This window comes from Oryctolagus cuniculus, chromosome 10, assembly GCF_964237555.1.
Source record: "Oryctolagus cuniculus chromosome 10, mOryCun1.1, whole genome shotgun sequence".
NCBI lineage: Eukaryota > Metazoa > Chordata > Mammalia > Lagomorpha > Leporidae > Oryctolagus > Oryctolagus cuniculus.
Window position 1 is genome coordinate 70,448,856 of NC_091441.1, and position 21,399 is coordinate 70,470,254.

General features: G+C 49.0%; 1 protein-coding gene across 4 annotated transcripts in view; it reads left to right on the top strand.

Moving 5' to 3' along the window:
- LDLRAD4 (low density lipoprotein receptor class A domain containing 4) overlaps positions 1-21,399 on the top strand; it is a 273,217-nt gene that overhangs the window by 157,374 nt on the left and 94,444 nt on the right. Inside the window, exon 3 of one of the 4 annotated variants that reach the window (XM_070050537.1) lies at positions 17,109-17,280. The exons of the other annotated variants lie outside the window; for them this stretch is intronic. Coding sequence (XP_069906638.1) covers positions 17,214-17,280 — 67 coding nt within the window. The 5' untranslated portion in view covers positions 17,109-17,213. The remainder of the gene's footprint in view (positions 1-17,108; positions 17,281-21,399) is intronic. 4 annotated transcript variants of the gene reach the window in all.

Below are 21,399 nucleotides of genomic sequence, written 5' to 3' on the forward strand. Positions count from 1 at the left end.
TTTATTCACTTGAAAGGAAAAGTTAGAGAGAAAGAAGGTGAGAGGGGGTGGGGAGATATCTTCCATCGTCTGGTTCACTCCTCAAATGGCCACGTAGGCTGGGGCTGGGTTAGGCTGAAGCCAGGAGCCAGGAGCTTCATCCAGGTCTCCCATGTGGGTGGCAGGGGCCCAAGCACTTGGGCCATCTTCTGTTGCTTTCCCAGGTGCATTAGCAGGGAGCTGGATCAGAATTGAAACACTGGGGACTCAAACCAGCACTCATCTGGGAAGCCAGTGTTGTAGGCAGCGGCTTTACCCGCTAAGCCACAGCACTTGCCCCTGTTCTTATCTTTACCATCCCCTTAATTTACTTACCTTGGAATTAGTTTGCTCTTTTTCTAATTTCTTAAGAGGGGAATTTAGATAACTGATTTTATATCTTTTTTCTTTTCTAACACAAGCATTTAAACCTATAGACACCCCTCCAAGCACTACTTTAGCTATGTCCCACAAATTTGGAACTGGTTTATTTTTATTCTAATGTTGTTTCAAGTACAGGCTGCTTGCTACTTAATGTACCTGGGAAGGCATCAGAAGATGGCCCAAGTACCCAGCCCTGCCACCCATATGGGAGGCTTGGATGGAGTTCCTGGCTCCTGACTTTAGCCTGGCCCAACCCTGACCATTATGGCCATTTAGAGAACGAATTAGTGAATGGAAGCTTAGTCTCTCTCTCTCTTTCTCTCTCTCTCTCTCTCTCTTTTCCTTCCTTTCAAATGAACAGATCTTAAAAAAAAAAAATTGGATGGCTATGGAGAAAAGTAAAAGGTGTCTTATGGAAATAGAGACCAGCTCAGCCTGGAATAAGGGGAAACTGACTTAGGCAAAGTTTTGTATACCAAGTTCAGTGACACCTGACCCATAGAAGAAATCTGACTCTCCTGTTACTACATCCCTCCGTGCCTAGATTGCATCTGTAATCCTGATCACATTATTATTTTAAGGTTTAATTATTTATTTACTTTATCACAGTTAGAGAGAGAGAAAGAGAGCGTTATCTTCCATGCACTGGTTCACTCCCCAAACAGCTGCAAAAGACAGGGCTGGGCCAAGCTGAAGTCAGGAGCCGGGAACTACATCTGGGTCTCCCACATGGGTGCAGGAGCCCAAGCACTTGGGCCATCCTCTGCTGTATTCTCAGGCACATTAGCAGGGGGCTGGATTGAAATCAGAGCAGCCAGGACTTGAACTTGCTCATATGGGATGCCGGCATTGGCTTAACTCCCTGAGCACATAATTAATCCTGGACTTCCTCATCTGTAAAACAAGGATGCTGCTTTTGTACCTGTGATGAGTGTGGGTAGCTCTGCATGTCATAATGCACTGTTAAAGAGTGTCTTCGTAGGGGGTAAATGGTAGAAAAAGAGCAGCTTTGCATCCATAGAGTGTGTGTGTGTGTGTGTGTGTGTGTGTGTTAATGTGAAGGGTGTCATTTAACATTTCTTTGACTCCCTCACTGTCACTATGAAAACCATCCTGAGGGAAGTTGGCTCTGGCTGGGGCCTAAGGCTCTGGAGCGGATCTGCTTAATGAAGCCTTTGAAGCCGTGATGAAGCCTCCTTCTTGTTTACCCCTAGGAGGGAGATTGGGGCCAGTGTGTTTGCACCTCTTTGATTCTTAATGAGAAATTCAGTTTCCTTTGTGTAACTTTTGATTTTGGCTTCGGTTCCCCTCCCTTCATTACAAAGAAAAAAAAAACAAAAAACAAAAACGAAAAGCAAGTGGCTCCTGCCAGGCGCTCTGTCTCTCGGAGAGGAGTGGCTGCTCTTACAGACTTGTTGGGAAATCGTCCTCATGCCTTCCCAACAGCACTTTCTGGAGCCTCTGGGGAGACGTGGTGTCCAAGAAGTGGACTGAAGGAGCACAATGACCCCCAGTGTGGAGCCCCTGGAAGCTTGATTGGAGACTAAGCTGAAGGAGGATTTATTAGAGTGGTTTTTCAGTCACTAAATGTAATTCAACTTTATTTTGTTCTATTTGTGTAGAAAGAGAGCTAGAAGCTAATATTCCTGTTTTTCCAGTGGGAAAGTGGATTCTGAGTCCTGCATTACAGGAAATATTTTGTGTGTTGCAGATTCTAAAGAAAGATTATCTCCACCCTCTTTTTGCCACTTTAAACCATATGATCCACCACCACCCCCAACTCCACGCACTTATTCAGAATTTATCACTGTTCTCATACCTGTGTTTCCTTCCCTGCCTACGTGGGAATTACAGATGAAATAGATTTCGTGACAGCTGTGTCTTGGTGGAAGAATAGGAGTTACATCAGAAATTTGTGGGACTAACATCAGGGTCGATGTTGGTATATTTGCTCTCTTGCACCCTGGATCAAGTGTGTTCAACAGAAGCATTCATTATGTCAGATGCAGAGGGCCCTTGGAAGTCACTGTGGAGCCCACCGAAGCAGCTCTGGGGGTTCTGATGCCCTGGGTGTGGGCTGCGTGGTAGGCACCCACTAGCCCAAGAAGAAGGAAATGAGGAAGTCAGGCAGTCACAGCTACACAGCTGGATGCCAGCAGAGCTTGGGTAAAGCAGGGTGTCTTGTTTTGTTTGTTTTTGCACCAGGTCTTTCTGATTTACTTATGTTTGTCTTAAGTTTTAAAAAAAATTAATTCTAAAGAATAGGTATGAGATAGGGGCCAAGAAATTGAGATCTCCATAATTCTCTGTTTAGTCTCTAAGGCAAAATAGATTTGTATCTGAAATTAAACGGAGATTAAGTAAAGTCAAGGATGCCCTATTTGTGAGGGCACTGGTGTGTGCAGATGTCTTCAGTGAAGGGCAGGCCAAGGAAAACAGGAAGGACCAGGACTCTTGGAATTTTCTGGAAGAAATGGGCATTCCAAATGTCCAAATGCATTCTCTGGAGCCTTTTTTTTTTTTTTTTTTTTCCTTCAGACACTTTTGTGGCTCACGGAGTTTCTGAAAGGTGTTCCATCCTGGCTTCGAGCTGGAGCTGTGTTTATGCTGTAGGTTGTTAAATATATTTACAGCCTTTTCAAGGAGTTCAGTGGGGGTTCCACAGTGGTTATTTATTAGTCGGCTCCAACTGCTGCTGGCTGGAATTAAAGAAAATAATCTGTCCAGTGTGGTTCCCAGGAACATTATAAATCGCTTTGGCTCATAATGAGCAGTAGGAACAGTAATGTGAAGGGAACGCACACGTGTCGTTAGTCACAGCGTGGCAGGGTGAAGCGCGCAGATCATCAGTGTCTGCTGATAGCAGCTGTTAAGATGAAAGGCGTGGGTCTGCACTGCACTCGTCCCGTCTCTTACATCTGGGTCACCGGGCAGCCCACCTGCTCCAGTCCCATGGAGTCGGTTGAGGCCTCCGAGTGGAGTGGCCCCATTTCTGTGGGCATCGCCAGCATGAGTGGAGGTGGAAAACAGGGGTGTTTGGACTCCAGTATCCATGACAGAGCATCCAGCGCTGAGATGTGGCCTCATCAGGAGGCAAGGAACTGAGGCCTATCCCACACCTCCCAAACTAGTGTGGCCTTTTGTGACAGGTCCCCACCAGGGCATCTGTTGGCAGCACCCCCTGGACAGCTGTTGAGGAAAATTTAACAAAAATATGATGTGTGCATATCCTTCTACTCAACAGTGCAGACCAGTGTACAAAGATAAGTATTCAAAGATGCTCATTGCAGCCATGAAAGTTTTTCGTACTAATACTGAAAACAGTGCCAACACTGGGGACTTGATTTTTAAAATTACAGAAAGGGACTCACCACATATCGCTGAGTGGGAGAGCAAAAGCAGTGAGAGCCATCTGAGCTCTTATGCTTGAATGAGATGTGCATGTGAGTGTACACAGATAACTGAAGGAGTAACCACCGTGATGTGAAAAATGTTCTCAGGTAGTGATGTTTCCAAGTTCCTTATTGAGGCTAGAACTGGTATTTCATTTTTTCCCCTTTGATTTGGAAGGTAGAGAGACAGATCTTCTATCCACTGGTCACTCTCAAATACCTACACCAACTGGAACTGGACCAGGCCAAAGTCAGGAACCTGGAACTCCATCCAGTTCTCCCATTTGGGTGACAGGTGCCCAAACACTTTGAGCCATCATCTGCTGTCTCCCAATGTGTTCATTAATGGGAAGCTGGATCGGAAGCAGAGGAGCTGAGGCTCAAACCAGGAACCCCAGTATAGGATGTGAACATCCCAATTTGCTGTGCCACAGTGCCCAACCCTCGAACTGGTATTTTCACTTAAAGACTGTTAGTTACAATACACAGCAGCCTGCGCACTTCTAGTTAACACTGAATATGATTGCCAGCCACTGAGATGCTCAGGACCCTGTTCCAGCACCCCAGTGCTTGGGATGCTCGCTCTGGGCCTCGCCTGGCGCCAGAAGTTCCGTGCACTGAGTGTAATACATGAGAAAGGCCATTTCGAGTTTGAGTTCTGCTTCCCTAACAGCTGTAAGCCAGCCCCTTCCATTGGGGATGCAGTGGGTGGTTTAAACAGTTGTGTCAATTCAGAGCGGAAGCCAGTGTGTTCTGGGAAGAGGTTACTTGGTATCCACTTTGGCACAGTAAATATTTGGTAGTTGTGTAATCTTGAGGAACACGGTCACAATAGGAGTCACCGCCCCTTCTAGCCTCATGTCTGATCCTGTCCTGAGTGGTGTTTTCCAGACCCTGGGCCCTTGCCTGCCCCCATGGCTGTGTTCCTGTCGTCTAACCTACCCAGGGGGCCTTTCTGCCTCAATCAGATGGCCATCCCCTCTTCAGTAAAGCCATTCCTGAGCCTCCAGGCAGAGCCTGCAGGTTTCTCCTCCAAGCTTCCCAGAGTTCTGCCATCCTGAGCACATGGTGTTCCCTGTTGGTTGATGCATCAGCCTCCCCCACCCTCCAGTGGTCTCATCTGGGGAGGGGCAGGTTCTTCGCCCTCCGGGTAGCAGCCCCTAGGGTTGAGGGGAGGAGAGAGGCAAGGGGGAGCAGTTCCAGAAGCTCACACAACTCCCCTCTGTTCTCTTTTCTGATGTTGGTTTTCCCTGTGAGTGCTTGGTGTTTTTAAACAAATCCTTTCCAAGGAGTTTGCTTCCCTGTCACTGAGGGCTATTTTGGGCACAGATCGGCTGGTTCTCGGTGTGTACAAAGGGGCCACTCATGGTGCAGGCAGCGCCGTGGGAAAGCAGGTGCCTCTCCTCTGCCTGCAGCCCCTCCTGCTCCTTCGGATGTGTTCCTTTTCCACCGTCTGCTGCCCAGTGGCCCAGGCACTGGGGAGAATACATCCTCCCGATACACATGGTCCCTGTGGTCTGTGTCTCAGTTCCTTTGCGCAGGCATTTTGCACAACCTTGTGATTGCACGTCTGTAGCACACAGAGGGCACCGTCAGCGTGCCGAGTCAGAGGATGCTCACACAGCCCACTGAAAGGTGATTTGGAAATCACTTGTTTAGATGTGTGAAGGACTTATTGAACACGGTTCTTGTGATCCAGGCCTTCCAGTTAAATCTAACTCCTGCCCAGAAAGCTGTCAGGTGTGTGTGAACAGGTGTGCAGATGAGCAGTCAGCTCATTGTGCTCTTTAACAGCTTCCTGGGGCAACCACAGGCTGAACACCTGAAGCCCCCGCTCCTGAAACCATCCTCACCCGTCTCTGCGGCTTCTCCTGCCGGTTGCTCATCCCCAGCCAGCCCCTCCTGGGTGCCGGGCGTTCTGAGCACCGAGGACATCAGAGTTTTACCTCACACCACCATCGCTGGCCGAGAGACAAGGGGCACCGTGGTCTCCAAGGTTTCAGAAACTGCAGGAGGTTTAACAAAATGAACTGAAGAATGAGACCTTTTTGAATAACAGAATTTTCACTGTTAAGATTATCATCTAATCTACTGATAATTATTGATGTATTATCTTTATACTCTTACTTCCCTGGTCTGTCTAAAAGATGGGTTGGAGTCACGTGGAGCTCCTTGGGCTCCTGGAGTTTGGCTGACCTGTGGAGTTCACCAGACTCCAGCTCAAGTTCACATTCTGTCCTTTGTCTTCTTGGTGCCCCTGGGAGGAAGTCGGGTCCTTTCTAAACCACAGTTTGTCCAGGAGGACCTAACAACTATCTGAATCAGGGCTTCCCTGGGAACTCACTCAGGAAATGTCCATGAAGGAAGGAGACACAGGCTGTAGTGTGCTGCATGCGTGCGTGTGTGTGTGTGTGTGTGTGTAGGGCGTGCCCAGAGACAGCACATCCACATGTGTGCATCTGTGTGAGTCGCCTGCACCTGAGGCTCTCATTCAGGGATGCTTAGTCCTGGCTCTGTTGTGGAAGGTCGTCGTGGGCCTGCTATGAAACCCTGCTGCTTTTCAAAAATAGCTGTCAGAGGCAGGCTTGGGAAACTTGAGTGAAGCTGCGATGATTGCCCCAGGCACAGCTCTGCCTCCGGGCTGTTTTCCTGGAGTGTTATTTCCCAACCAGGGTGCTACAGTGGGCCAGGGACATTTTTAGGGTGCCATGGAGCCCAACTGTTGATTTTGTTAATAGGGTAAACAAACCTTCTTTGACACCATAAATAGCAGAAGCTGTGCTTTCCTCCCCACCTCCTGAGCAGGGAAGGTATTTGAAACTGCAAGGAATTGAGCCCTGAGCTTAATGCAGTTATAGACCCAAAAGAAAAAAGAAAAAAAAAACAGAGATGTATACAGAGATGTGTTTTCTGGAGACAGAAGGTTGTGAAATCCGTCTAGCAGTTAGCTCGGAGCTTGGTTTACCTTGAGTGGCTTCTGGAAGCATTGATGGTGATGATGGCTGCCTCCCTGAGGGCTGTGAAGGTCAAGTGTGTTACAAAACACTACTGGAAGGCCGGCGCCGCGGCTCAATAGGCTAATCCTCCACCTAGCAGCGCCGGCACCCCAGGTTCTAGCCCCGGTCGGGGCGCTGGATTCTGTCCCGGTTGCCCCTCTTCCAGGCCAGCTCTCTGCTGTGGCCCGGGAAGGCAGTGGAAGATGGCCCAAGTGCTTGGGCCCTGCACCCCATGGGAGACCAGGAGAGGCACCTGGCTCCTGCCTGCGGATTGGCGCAGTGCGTCGGCCGCAGCGCGCCAGCCATGGCAGCCATTGGAGGGTGAACCAACGGCAAAAAGGAAGACCTTTCTCTCTGTCTCTCTCTCTCACTATCCATTCTGCCTGTCAAAAAAAAAAAAAAAAAAAAAAAAAAAAAACACACTACTGGAAGCACATCATTAAGTAGACCAGAAAGGAGGGTGATCAGAGTTCTTAGGTGAATGGAACAGGAATGTAAGCTGAAGTCTGAGCACGCCAGTAAGCTCTCAGAGGAAGGGCAGCAGCCATCTGCACAGCAGTGATGTCCTGTGGCCCACGAAGAGGTGTGGCTCTACGGGTTCCAGTGCCACCCAGGTACAGGGTTCGACCCCCTGAAGCACTTCATAATGTTAGACCTGGTGTGCGGGGAGCTGACATCTTGCGGCTCTCTTCTTCATGTCCTCTGTATTTTCCAAATTTTTCTGTAGCGAGCACATAATACTTTTGTACCTGAAGGCAGCATTAGACAAAACAGAATTTTTCTCAGGCTGTAAATAATAGTCAGACGGGTCAGACCCCTCAGTGGGTTCCCCAGTAGGGCCTCAGCTGAGGGGAGAGGCACCTGCCTTGTGCTGGTCCTGACTCCACCAGGCAGAATGGACTTCGTGGGCACTGCTGGTGGAGGGTAGGTGAAGACGGCTCCAGGACTGCAGAGGTCTGTGGATGTGACTCAAGGCTCCCCCCCCCCCCACTCAGTGTCTCTTTCTGATACTGCTGAGTTGTCCACGGGCTATGCAGGTTCATGTCCTAGACAGAAGAGAATGAGGTTCTTCATAGTCATTGCTCTTGGTTGTCCAAGTCACACAGAAGTGAGTCCTTCTCACAGAGTCCAAATGCGTGCCAAATATTAACTTGGCAGATTAGCGCCTGTTCCGTGGCCCCACGTGTCGCCGTGAGTGAAGTCTTCCTGCGTGATTTCACCTTGTCCATGTTGGGATTCATCAGGAACTTTCTCTTCTGCACAGTGATTGGGTTAGTTACACGAGCAATTTCCACTGTTCCACCACAGCCAATTGCAAAGGGGAAGGAGGGTGGGAAGGCTGATGGGGCAGGAAAGACACAGGACCTATTACGGAGCCAGAAAATCAAATGTTCAACCCAGGTGGGCCGAACCCCTGCTGTGCCCCACAGAGGCCATACACGTAAGCACTTTTTGAAAGACTGGGAGGGCAGTGAAGAACCCCATAGGCGCTGGCTTCGTCTGGGAAGTCACAGTAGCAGAGTTACCCCAAACCAAAGCTGAGGGGGGATTGCTGAGTACATCAGCGAGTTGTTGGCGTTCTGGTGCCTTGTGTGTAATCGGGATGGCCAGCACATTGCTTCCCCTGTGTGGCCTCAGTCCCCTCACCTGAAAAGCAAGAGCAGCCAGTGCTGTGCCTGGAAGCCTTTCAGGGTTGGGTTGAGGCAGAGAGTGAGGCTTCTGAGCACAGAGGGCAGCATGGGTGCAGTCAAGCTCTGTGGGTTGTGTGGGATGGGCAGGTAGGGGTGCTGGGCTGAAGAGGTAGTGAGTGGAGCCCACCATTCCCTTGCCGTGCTGCTCCGGGGTCCTGCGGACATGTCTCGGTACTGAATGGCTGAAGATGGTGACTTTTTTTTTAATACCCCACAGACTCCATTACCGTTTGTAAAGTATTGGTGGGTTCCTCAGCATCCTGTAGTGAAAGCAATGAACTTTTCACAGCTGACGAGGGCCATTCCCCACTAGCTTGTTGGTTATTATAACAGCAGTTATAATGCAGCTTGGGACTGCTTGTGGGGAGCAACTGAGACTAGACTAAATTACTGGAACTAGGACTAATTCTATGCATCTGCTCTCCCACAATATGGCGCTGGGGAGGAGCAAACAACTATGCACCTGCCTCATCAGTTTGACTGATAAACTGCAGGAGCTGATCCTGCTACTGATTGGAGGAGAGCAGCGTGCTCGGCGTGTGGGTAGCAGAGTTGGGATTGGTGGAAGAGGACTATGAAGGAGGAGAGAGACAACATGCACCAGGAACACCTGAGGAACATCTGAGCAGCCCCCGAGAGAGAGAGCCGGCCGGCGGTGTGCCACTCCTCTGCGGAAGTGGGGAAAGCGGCGGCGGGGGGGGGGGGGGGGTGCTGCCTCTCCATGGAGGTGGAGGGGCCGGCAGCTAACCCGGGATGGCGTCATTCCTCCGCGAGTGAGGGAACGGCAGCTAACCCGGGAAGGGCCAAGCAGACAAAAGAACAGCGCAGGGTCTGGTGTCGTTCCTCCGCGAATGGGGGAGCGACAACTGCTGTGTCCCCAAACAGAGTGCCTGGTTTCAGTGTCTGCTACTCCACTTGTGATCCAGTGCCCTGCTAATGCACACCCAGGGAAGGTACCAAGTGTTTGAGTCGCTGCCTCCCATGTGGGAGACCAAACAGTGTTCAAGGCTCCTGGCTTCAGCCTGGCCCAGCTCCAGCTAGTGCTGGCATTTAGGGAGTGAACCAGCACCTGGAAGATGTTTCTCCCTATGTCTCTCTGCCTTTCAAATAAAATGAAAATACATAAATGATTTTTTTTAAAGTGAGCTTATCAGCCTGATGCTGTTGAAGACACACGGTTCTCTTCCACTCTCCTGCAGCTGAGTGAAGGCAGTGCGTGGTGCAGGTGCCCCTGCCCTCCATCAGTGACAGGCTCACTGTAGGGGGCTTCTGGCCAGGCGAAGGGCAAACTCTTCCTGACTCTGCTGATGTGGAGAAGCACTTCACAGCGTCCCCTTCACAGAAACACACTCTGCCCAGCCTCCCTTCATGTGTGCCACTTCAAAGATAACCTTGGAGGAGCCAGCACTGTGGCCTAGCTGGTAAAGCTGCTGCTTTTGGTGCCGGCATTCCATATGGGTGCCAGTTCAAGTCCTGGCTGCTCCACTTCCTATCCAGCTGCCTACTAATGCGCCTGGAAAAGCAGCAGAAGATGGCTCAACTGTTTGGGCCCCTGCACCTACGTGGGAGACCCGGAAGAAGCTCTCCTGGCTCCGGATCGGTACAGCCCTGGCCGTTGAGGCCATTTGGGGAGTGAATCATCAGATGGAAGATCTGCCCCCATCCCACCCCGTAGCTCCGCCTTTCAAATAAATAAATAAATAAATCTTAAAAAAAAAAAAAAAACCACAAAGATAACCTTGGAAATTTTGGTTGGTGAGGTAAGGCTGAGCAGCTGATGTCACTTTTTGCCGTCCTGAAGTTTCTTGATGCTATGTAAGATGGCAGTGGGCCTCGGTGTTCTGCCACAAGAACTTTGCACCTCCCTTTGTTAATCTGCATTCTGTTACCTAGTGATCCTTTGAGGTGGAAGGGGAGATGTGGCATGAAAGGGGAAGTGAGCACATTATCCCTTCCCTGAGCAGGTGTCCATCGGATCACGTGAAACTGTTTGCAAACCTGACAAACTTCTTGGGACGAAGAACAGTGTCTTCAACTTGTTGGAAAATCTGACAGTGTGCACCCGGGGTGGGCTCACTTTCTAAGACAGCACGGTACAAGGAGCACTGTTTCCATTTTACCATCTCAAGGGGGCTCCCATAATTGTTTCACCAGTCCTAAAGCAACTTCTCGAACCTACAGCTCCCCCAGCCGGTTCCGGCAAGGAGTGGTGTCCCACTTTGTTACAAGTGGGGGCTGGTGTGGACCTCATGCAGAGGCGGCGTCCGGTGCAGCGTGGGAAGGGGTCAGTTGGGCTGACATTAGGATGTTTCAGAGATGTATAAAGATGAGCAATGTTTGCATCCCGACTCCGAGGGAGGCACCGCGCAAGCATCTAATTTGCCAAGCTCCCTGCTGGCAGTTTTTAACGCCCTGTTAATTTTATTAAACATTCTTAATAAGAAGTTGGAGTTTGTTGAGGCTAATCCGTAATGACAACAGCTGTCTTCCTTCTTTAGAAACAGTGCAAGTGTGCAATGGCTGAGGAGTCCACACCGGCTGGGGGAGCCTGTCCTGGCTACAGGCCTCTCAGGAGCAGCCTCTCGATGGGGCTGGGAGACAGCCAGGCAGGGTGCTGAAGGGGCCAGGTTTGTGTGGAAGGTTCATAGAATGGTTCTGTAAGTTTATTTAAATCCCCACAGAGCCATTTAAATCAAATTCAGAAGCCCAAGAAACTTGGGCAGGTGTTTTCTTTTCTCTACATTTATTCCATAGAACGGTGAAGATGATCCTGCCTTGTGACATATGAGTATAATAATAATAATGATAATAATATGTTAGTACCATGAAAAAAGAGTCCAATGAAATGTAGCAATTCTAGAGGGGGAATAAAGGATGGCTTCATAAGGAGTATAAAAATACAGAGCCTGGAGCAGCACTGCACTTCAAATGTAATAGGAAAGTGGTTTCATTCACAGAACTGTTTAATTTCTGGAACAGAGTGCAAGGAAAGCTAGTGGAAGAAAAATCTTCAACTGATTGGTGTTATGCAAATTGCAGTGGAAGAAAACACAATTCCCGAGCCTGTAAGGGACCTGCGGAGAGCTTTAATGTTGGCAACTACAAAGGGCTTAGAATAAATCCAGGCCCGGGGTAGTGAGCCTGACTGTGATGGCTTGTTACCGCGACAGTGCGCCGTGCTAGCGAGAGAGAGGACGAATGCTAGCTGATAACAGAGGTAAGGAAGGTGCTGGGTGTGAGCAGTCGACCTCCATGGAGTCTTGTTCTGGAGTGTGTTTGAGTGACTGCAGCCATACTAGGGTTAAGAACAACCAGAGAGCCAGGAGCCAGCCAGAGACAGGTGCAAGCCAAAGAGTGGTCTGGCTGACGGTCCCCTGCAGCCGCACACATGAGATTCAGGCGCTACAGAGAACCCTGTGTGGAGCAGGGCCCTGCATCTTTTGAGCCAGTGTGAGTCCCCTCCTTGATGTCCAGCCTATACTGCCTTCCAGTTTGATTGTCCTGTTCTTTGTTTCCCTTGAGCTCCTGCCGATGTGTGTAGATGCTGTCCCCATGGGCCGGGGACTCTCGTGCCCCACGGCGCCCGCTCAGGCCCCAGATGCTGGTTCTCCTGCATCTGAGCCCACGAGTCTGACTTGACTCGGTCCTCACTTCCACGTGCCTCTCCAGCGATGTTCTGTGTGTCTCTAAATGCTGCCACCAACATTGCTTTCCCATTCGTAGCAGGACTCAACATTGTATTTCACCCGTCATGATTGTTGGCAAAGCATCACTGTGCTGACAGCAGCCCTCGGCCATCCCACTATAAACAGTGTCCGTGCCTGGCTTGTCTGGTAGAGGAGCAGCAAGCCTGCCACCCAGCCCTGGTATAGCTGTGTAGACCTTCCCATTAGGGTCACTCTGTGAAGACACATAGATGGAGTGCTCCTGGTGCATCTCCTCCAACAAAGGAGCTTTTTCGTGTTTAGCTCCTCCTTCCCTCCCACCACCAGCACAGAGGAAAGAGTGAGCTCTGTAAGGTGCCGAAGCCTCTGCTGTCATAGGGCGTGTGTGATAGAGCAGAGGGCAGGGAGGTGATGGGGAGGAGGAGGGGGAAGAGAGAAGAAAGGGGAGAAAGAAGAGAGAAGAGGGAGGGGAATAAGAGGGAGGGAGAGGGATAAAGAGATAAAGGGAGGGAGAGAGCGAGAGTGAAAACGAGAAAGAGAGAGAGGCAGAGATGGACCACAAGTAGCTGAAACAAGTCCCTGCTGCTCTGCTTCCAATCCAGCACCCTGCTGATGCACCTGGGAAAGCAGTGGAAGATGGCCCAAGTACCTGGGCTCCTGCCCCCCACGTTGGAGACCCAGATAGAGCTCTGGGCTCCTGGCTTTGGCTCGGACCAGCCTCGGCCATTGTGGCTATTTGGAGAGTGAACCAGTAGATGAAAGATCTCTCTGTCTCTCTCTCTCATTCTCTCTCTCCTCCTCTCCCTCCCCGCACCTGCCCACCCATAACTCTACCTTTAAAGCAAATACTTGTTTAAAAAAAGGAGCTGAAACTGTGTAGAACAGGGAAAAATGATGTTAGATGAATGGACAGGACAACATCATAGGGTGCTGGACGCTGGGGGCCGGGCTGGCCATAGTAACAGGAAAGGCCCTCTCCAAAAGGGAAAAGTGGGGGTATCCAGGAGGAGACCACATCCAGGGACAGACAGAGAAGACCCTGCCCTGAGCTGCATGTGGGCCAGTGAAGTGTGCGGAGGAAGCAGAGAGAGGGACAGAGAGGTAAAGTGACTGTCCTGCCGGTAGAGCCCGGCGGTGTGAAGCCAGGGTGAGCGCCGAGTCCTTGTGCTTGTCTGCCAGCCCTTTCCATCACACCTGTGTTTCCTCCTTGCTGGTGGAGAGACCACTGGGGATGCGGCAGGCTTGCAGAGCTGCTGGAAGGAAGATCAAGCAGCTCCTGGGCTAGGCCTCCTGCACTTCTCTGCCTGCTACAGATTGGGGAGGATGGTGCTCTGTCTCTAGACCTGCATTGGTGCCTCTTTGAAGGTACTGTCAAGGGTCGTTTCGTCCCCAGGGGTCACGATTCTGCCTCCTTCCCCGCTGAGTCTCCCTCTCCACGGCCCCTTCCTGGGGCCCTTGGTGCAGTTTGCTTTGTGCCTCTGGTTGGTGGTCAGGGGCTCCTCCTTCCCTCCCACCACCTGACATTGGAGGTGGCTTGTTGAGGTGGCTTCTGGAGAACTTTTGCTCTGCGTTTTTCCTTCCCTTTTGTACCCTAACTTTAGATGATGCTGTTCTCCGGGAGGGTTCAGGAAAGGCTGCAGAACCTAAAACTGTTCCACTGCACTGTTCATCGGCTGCCGTGGTGGCAAATGCGTGTGCAGGGTCACTCGCTCACGTTCTGTTTGCTCTTGAACTTCCTTTGCCTGGCTGCATTTCTCTCTTGTTGGGAAAAAGTCAGTATTTGCATATGCCAAAAGGGACCTAGAGTCAGACTGAAACTAACCAAAGATCGTTTATTTGGTTTGTTTACTTTCTTCATGATGTCGCTTGCCATAAGGCTTCTCCCATGATCTCTGTGTTCTTAAGGACGGATCTGCAAAATGATAACAGGTTAGTACTTTGTTATTGTATATCTGTAGTGATTGCAACATTTTGGTTGAGACTAAATATATGTAGACCTGGAACAGTGTTAAAAATGTTTACAAGTGGGAAATAGGTGGAAATAAATTTAAAAAAAACTCACACCTTGTGATTTGTTCAGTATCACTTAGCAACATCAATATTTTTGTCTACAAATAAAGGTCTCCTGTTTGGTGCACGTTGAAAATATTTGTACGCTTGCGTGTTTGTGACCTTGGGTGCACATTACCTAAAGCAGAAGGATCATTTCCGTTGTTGCTGGGCTTACAGTACTTAATTTGGGTGTCTAGACACTGGTTATAGTGACAGCAGAACGTCTAAAGATGTGAGACAAGATTTTACAAAGTAGAGTTCTTAAAATATGTCTGCACATTGCTTCTGAGCACAGAAATACATTAAATTATAGAGTCAGAAAAGTCTTAAATGAAAAGGATTTGTTTCCTCTAAAATAATTAAGTTGCACGATTTGAATGTCAGTTTTTTCCTCTTCAGAAGTCGAAACGTTTTGTCCCCTGTGCTGTGCCAAGAACAGGGGGTGCTTACCATGAATAGCTGTGGGCCTTAGTGCATCTTTGGGTACCTTTACTATCTAGATCTCCACCAGCTCAGTCTCCTGGTCCCCATTTCTGCTGCTGATAAAAGCGTCTGCCTTCATACAGGAACGGTAGCCTTGGCCACGGCCAGCAGGTTGTGGTCTATGTTTCATGTGCTTTCCTATTTGATATCAGCATTAGGAGCCATTGAGCTGATCTATGTGTGTATTGTGACCTGGGAGCAGGTGCGGTCAGCCGAACCACCTGTTTAATAAAGTATTAACTGGTGTTTGTTCCCTGAAGTTGGTATTTGTGCAACAAGTTAGTGGAAAAGTCTCACCATCCAAGAGTCTCTTAGTCTAGGTTCTCTGTCTAACCCATTTTCACTGTTTGCTGTATTTTTTGTCGTTATTCTAGTCACATACCTGGGATTTAATCCCATTATTCCACTTGTTGTCTGCTTTGGGCTTGAGTAAATAATATAATGATCTTGCTTTTCTCTGCTTCCTCGCTGCCTTGGAATCCTATTACTTCAACACTGTCTGTATCAGTCTGGAACACAGAGTGTTAACTACAGTTGTAGATAGGACAGACGTAGAATCCTTTTTCCTTTCTTCCTTTCATCTTCCCTTCTTTGTTAGAAACAGGGTTAGTTCATTTTCTGTTGTTATAATAAAATATCTGAGACTGGGTCTTCTCTCTCTCCTTTCTTTCTCTCTCTCTTGCTTGCTTTTTCTCTTTTTCCCTTTCTTTCTTGAATTTATTTGAAAGGTAAAATGTCAGAGAGGGAGGGAGAAAGAGAGAGAATCTTCCATCCACTGGTTAACTCTCCCAATGGCTACACTAGCCAGGACTGGGCCAGGCCAAAGCCAGAAGCCAGACCAGGAGCTCTGTCCCGGCCTCCCACATGAATGCCGGGGCCCAAGTACTTACACTGTCACCCTCAGCCTCCTCAGGCACTTTGGCAGGAAGCTGGATCAGAAGCGGAGCTACTGGGACTCAATCTGGCACTCTGACATGGGTTGTGGGCAGCTTAATTGCTAGGTCAAATGCTCACCCCTAAATGATGGTTTTTATAGGGAGAAGTGTTACGTGAATTAAAAAATGTCAGACAGTTAGCATCTGGCATGCAGTAATTGCTGTGTAAGTTGTAGCTGCCGTTGTCATCATTGTCGTTGCTGTTGTCCTGACTACTTGCATTGAATAGCTGAAGTACCAGTAAGGAATCCAGTATATCCGGTCGCTGATGGCCAATCTCATTATTCTCATTTGAATTTACGTTAGAAAAGTTTTCGGCTGGTGCCGCGGCTCACTAGGCTAATCCTCCACTTAAAGGCACCAGCACACGGGGTTCTAGTCCCGGTCGGGGCACCGGATTCTGTCCCAGTTGCCCCTCTTCCAGGCCAGCTCTCTGCTGTGGCCAGGGAGTGCAGTGGAGGATGGCCCAAGTGCTTGGGCCCTGCACCCCATGGGAGACCAGGAGAAGCACCTGGCTCCTGCCATCGGATCAGCGCGGTGCGCCGGTCACAGCACACCAACCGCGGCGGCCATTGGAGGGTGAACCAATGGCAAAGGAAGACCTTTCTCTCTGTCTCTCTCTCTCTCAGTGTCCACTCTGCCTGTCAAAAAATAAAAAAAAGAAAAGTTTTCTAAAAGACACAGCACAGAATTAATCATTTTTTCAAAACACAAGGAAATTTCACATATTAAATGGTTTTACAAGCTTTGATTGGCACTTTAAAGGGTGTTGGAGTCGGGTGCTCTGGGAAACTGCCTATTGATTGCACTGTTGTCAGTTCCTAAGCAACCATTGCCAAATTTATCTTCATGTCACATAACTTGTGTGTTTATCCAAGCTGGTTGAAATTCTTACCCTTGTGCAAAAATAGACCAGAGTGAATACTGAGTAGGACTGTACCACAGAATGGACTGTGTCCGCACATACTTCCCAGTAGGTGTCACTCTGGCAGAAGCAAACGAGAGAGAATGGGTTCTGAGGAGCAGGCAGACATCCCTAGGGGACCTGCCCAGGTGATATGGGAGACCCACTGGTGCTTGTTTTAGTTCCTCTCTGCTCCCTGGGCTTCTCTGACCAGTGGATGTGGTCGTCAAGGCAACACAGAGGAACATTCTTGGAAGACACTGTTCTAGACCCTACACTTTGGCCACAGACATCCGAGCTTACTCATAAAGTATTAAAGCAGTAATAAAAAGCAAAGGTCTATCCATGTAGATAAAACCTGAATACTGGCAGGACTTGCTGGGATACAGGTGGCAAATTAGGATTTCTAATGGGGTAGGTGCATAGAGGCTAAGTGGAAGATGCCTGCAGAGACTTCACATGTTTCTGAGTGATCTTCCACAGCAGTTACTGTTTGCTCAGAAATGTAAAATGATTCAGATGTCCCTTAAATATAACTAAGAAAAGCATGTGACAGCGAATACTTGTGCCCTTGTTACTTCCTATTAGCAGGTACACTTGAGAGTGAACCATGAAGTATAACTTCTACTTCCCCTGCTCGACCTCGAGAGAAAGTCACCAGTGAGCCCCTCCAGGAGCTCGGGCAATCATAGGATGGTGCCGCACAACACCTCCCTGGGAATACTTTTCCTCTCAGCAATGTCTTGCCAGTTTTCAGCAGGTGGGTATGTCACGGGGCATGTCACAGCTACCATGACAAAATGTAGTAGCACCCACCGTCTGCACAACCAGTGTGAAATTGCATTTTAGACAGATGTCAGTACTGAGTCCTGATTGATAATAACTGATCTTTAAGGAAAGAAGAACTCTCTCATTGTTTTCCCCAACAAGTAATTATTGGCTGATAACAAAGGGATAACTGGTAGGTGACTAGAACCAGCTGTCTGTGGCCACTTCCTCACGGGGGCCTCTGAAGTGTCATTCATCCCCTTTACCAACAAACAAGCAAACGAAGTTAAGGTAAATGACAGTGACCTAGAAAATGGTGCCTGCCTTGAAATAGGATTGTGGCAAATGTCTGTAGATACTTAAGCTACTTTTATAATTTGTAAATTACATATTAAACTTAATACACTAAAAAAATGCAGTGGGATTATTAGCCTATTTATCTAGAATTGGAATTTCTAGAAACATAGATATGTGCATATATATTTATATATGTGATCATATATATACATGAACATTTATGTATATATACATATTTTGGTGTGTATACATGTGTGTATAGGAATTTTCAAAAAGTTTGTGGAAATTGTGTATTAATTTTAAAAAGTGTGCATGGATTTAAAAAAACTTTGCACCAAAATAGATATCTTTTAATTCTTTTTTTCCACAAACTTTTTTTGGAGTACCCTTATAGATGTGTGTGTGTGTATAAATGTAGGCTGTTGGTTATTTCCTCAAGATTGAGCGGCCAAGGTCACACTACTTTGGAGTTAAAAAGCCAGATCTGGGTAGCAGCTCTGCAAATGGCTTTTCAAGTGACCTTGGCTGAGTCAGCTCCCCTCTGCTGGCCTCAGCTTCCACATGGCAGGAGCTGGCTTGAGATCTGCAGGGCCTCTTCCAATTCAGAGACTACACAGGTTACAGATTTCTGCATGTGCCCTGTCACCCTCTAACCAGGGGAGAGCCAAACCCCACAGACATGCAGCCCAACAGGGTTCTGAGTGACTCACTTAAAGACCTTTTTACACTAAAGTGATTATATTTTAAAAACACAAGTTTAAAGATTTATTTATTTATTTGAAAGGCAGAGCTACAGAGAGAGGGAGAGAGAGAGAAAGAGACAGGTCTTCCTTCTGCTGATTCACCCCCCAAATGGCTGCAATGGCCAGGGTTGGGCCAGGTTGGAGCCAGGAGCTTCAGCCAGATCTCCCACATGGGTGCAAGGGCCCAAGCACTTGGGCCATCTTCCTCTGCTTTCCAAGGCACATTAGCAGGGAGCTGGATAGGAAGTGGAGCAGCCAAGACAGGAACCAGCACCCAGATGGGAAGCCAGTGTCCCAGTCTGCGACTTAACCCACTGCACCATGGCACCGGCCCCTCATTCGTGACTGTTGAAGTTAATCTTTTCCTTTAAGACCAGATATCAGAGATCACCGTCCCAGCTTGTCTGTGGAAAGGGTCTTGCTGGGCTCGAGCTTCCTTCCTCAGCCTCAGCCCTTGAATAATAATGAAAGAAGAATTCAACATCAGGGATTCAGGAAGCTGTAGCTCCTGTCTGCGTGGCTGATAAGAATGGAGAATGTGCAGGGCCAGCGCTGTGGCGCAGCGGGTTAAAGCCCTGGCCTGAAGCGCCGGTATCCCATATGGGCGCTGGTTCTAGTACTGGCTGCTCCTCTTCCGATCCAGTTCTCTGCTATGGCCTGAGATAGCAGTAGAAGATGGCCCAAGTCCTTGGGCCCCTGCACCCACGTGGGAGACCCGGAAGAAGCTCCTGGCTCCTGACTTCAGATCAGTGCAGTTCCGGCCATTGCAGCCATCTGGGGAGTAAACCAGCGGACGGAAGACCTCTCTCTCTCTCTCTCTCTCTCTCTCTCTCTCTCTCTCTGCCTCTGCCGCTCTGTAACTCTGTCTTTCAAATAAATAAAATAAATCTTAAAAAAAAATGTGGAAAACAGGGCTGTTGAGGACCCCCGCGGAAGGGGCTGGGAGCTGGGAGCCAGACCGCCTCACCCAGAAAGCCCACCAGTCTGTGACATACAGGAGAGCAGCGAGCCCAGCTCTGAGCTTTCCACAGGCAGCCTGGGCAGGCTTGGGAACATCTCCTAAGCGCTCTGGCTCTCCCTGTGCTCAGTTGTGAAACGGCTAGCATTGTGTCACATGGGGGCTCCCCACACTGTAGCCGTCCTTCGGATTCTGTGTTGGGAGCTTGAAAGATTCTGCGACTTTGGCTTGAAGTGAATAGATGAACTTCTCTTGGGAGACAGTGTGTAAGTAGTTTGCCCCATTTGTACGTTGTCCAAATGGGCTGTTGACGGATTTCATGGTCCTTGTGCCTTTTCTGAGCACTACAGGCAGTTAATATTCCTCAGGTCATAGAATGCGGACTTTTGGAAAATCCTCAATGAGAAACAGACGCACGCTTTGCGACTCCTTCAGATCCTGCACTCGTAATTAAGTTTTTGAGCACCATTTTTATATGGGGGTAGATGAGATAATTAAGAGATAGTTCAAGGAAGACAAGTGCATGGGAAAATAATGGTTTCTGCTATGTGATTAAGCGGCGCGGCTGGGCCCCTTGATGAGCCGTCGTGAACTGCAAGTGTGCTTCATCACCACGAGTGGCTCCCTGATTAGAGTTTAAGAAACGCGTTCACAGCGGGCAAGAGCACGCGCCGCCATTCACAAACCCCGCGCCGATCGACACGAAGTCCTGGGACTTGTGCTGCAACCGCCCTGAGGGGACCCCTGCAAATCTGAAATTGGGGTTGACAGAGCTGACCCTGAAAGCTTTCCTGATTGTCCAATCTTCCAGCCGTTGTAAATAATCATTCTCTTGTGTACATTATAGAGGAAACCTAGAAGAGAAACCCAAGTGAAAATGAAAAAGATAGAAAGCCTAGAATAGCCGACAAGGCCTAGATGGCTGCTGGATGCTTGGTCCATAGCCCTGGAGCCCTCCCCTCACCTCCGGGTGGCGGAGGATGGGGGAAATTGTAGTCACGTGGGTTCAGGCCTACGTCACAGCTCTGTCGCTCTTTATGATGGGTGCCCTCGGACTGGAGGCTTAATGTGCCTCAGTTTCCATTTCTTCCTCTGTGAAAAGGTGATGACACCTTTCCAGAGGTGGATGTAGCCTGTGGTGAGAGCGGGCAGCAGTGTGCACTGTGTTTGGGAGAGAGAGTATTGGGTGTCCCAGATGTTTCCTCCTGTGCTGTCCTGGTCCTCCACCCCTTTCACCAGGTCCTCTGCTGCTACACTGCTTCCTAATGAACTTCTTTAAAAAAAAAAATGGGGTGGGGGCAGCACTGTGGCTCAACAGGTTAAGCTGCCTGCAACAGGGCATTCCATATAGAGTGTCATTTTGAGTTCTAGCTGCTGCACTTCCAATCCAGCTCCCTACTAGTGCACCTGGCAAAACAGCAGTAGATGGCCCAAATGCTTGGACCCTTGCTACTCATATGTGAGGCCTGGATGAAGCTCCTGGCTCCTACCTGGCCCAGACTTGGCCATTGCAGCCATTCATGGAGTGAATTAGTAGATGGAAGCTCTCTGCCTCTCCCTCTTTCTGTATATAGGTCTGCCTTTCACATAACTACATATTTACATTTTTTATTTTTAAATACTTAATTGACAAAGATTGAACGTGCTCAGGGTGTGCAAGATGAGAATCTGAGGTATGCACGTACGTGGTGTAGTGAGTACCGTACTCAAGTGCGTCAGTCACCATAACCACTGCCGTTCTGCTCTCTGCTTCTCTGGGTTTTACTTTTTTGGATTCCACATCTCAGGGAGATTAAAAAAAGCCTTCAGCCAAGGCTATTGATAGGATGTTGATGAACTTGTAAGACACGTGGGTTCTGAGTTGGCGCCTGCTCTCCTCCCACCCCAGGAATCCCTGTGCTTCCCAGGCTGCACCCTCCTGTACGGTCTGAAGTGAGGAAGTGGCCTCCTAAGTTTTGGAAACATTCAGCTGCCAAGTTTCCTCTGCTGCAGGCTTAAAATAGCTCAGACTGAGAAAGGAAGGCAGAGCTTGAACCAACGGTCGCCCTCTATATTCAGACTGTTTTTGCTCGAGCTGGTGGAAGCAGTCGAGCTGGTGGAACCGAGTTCTGTT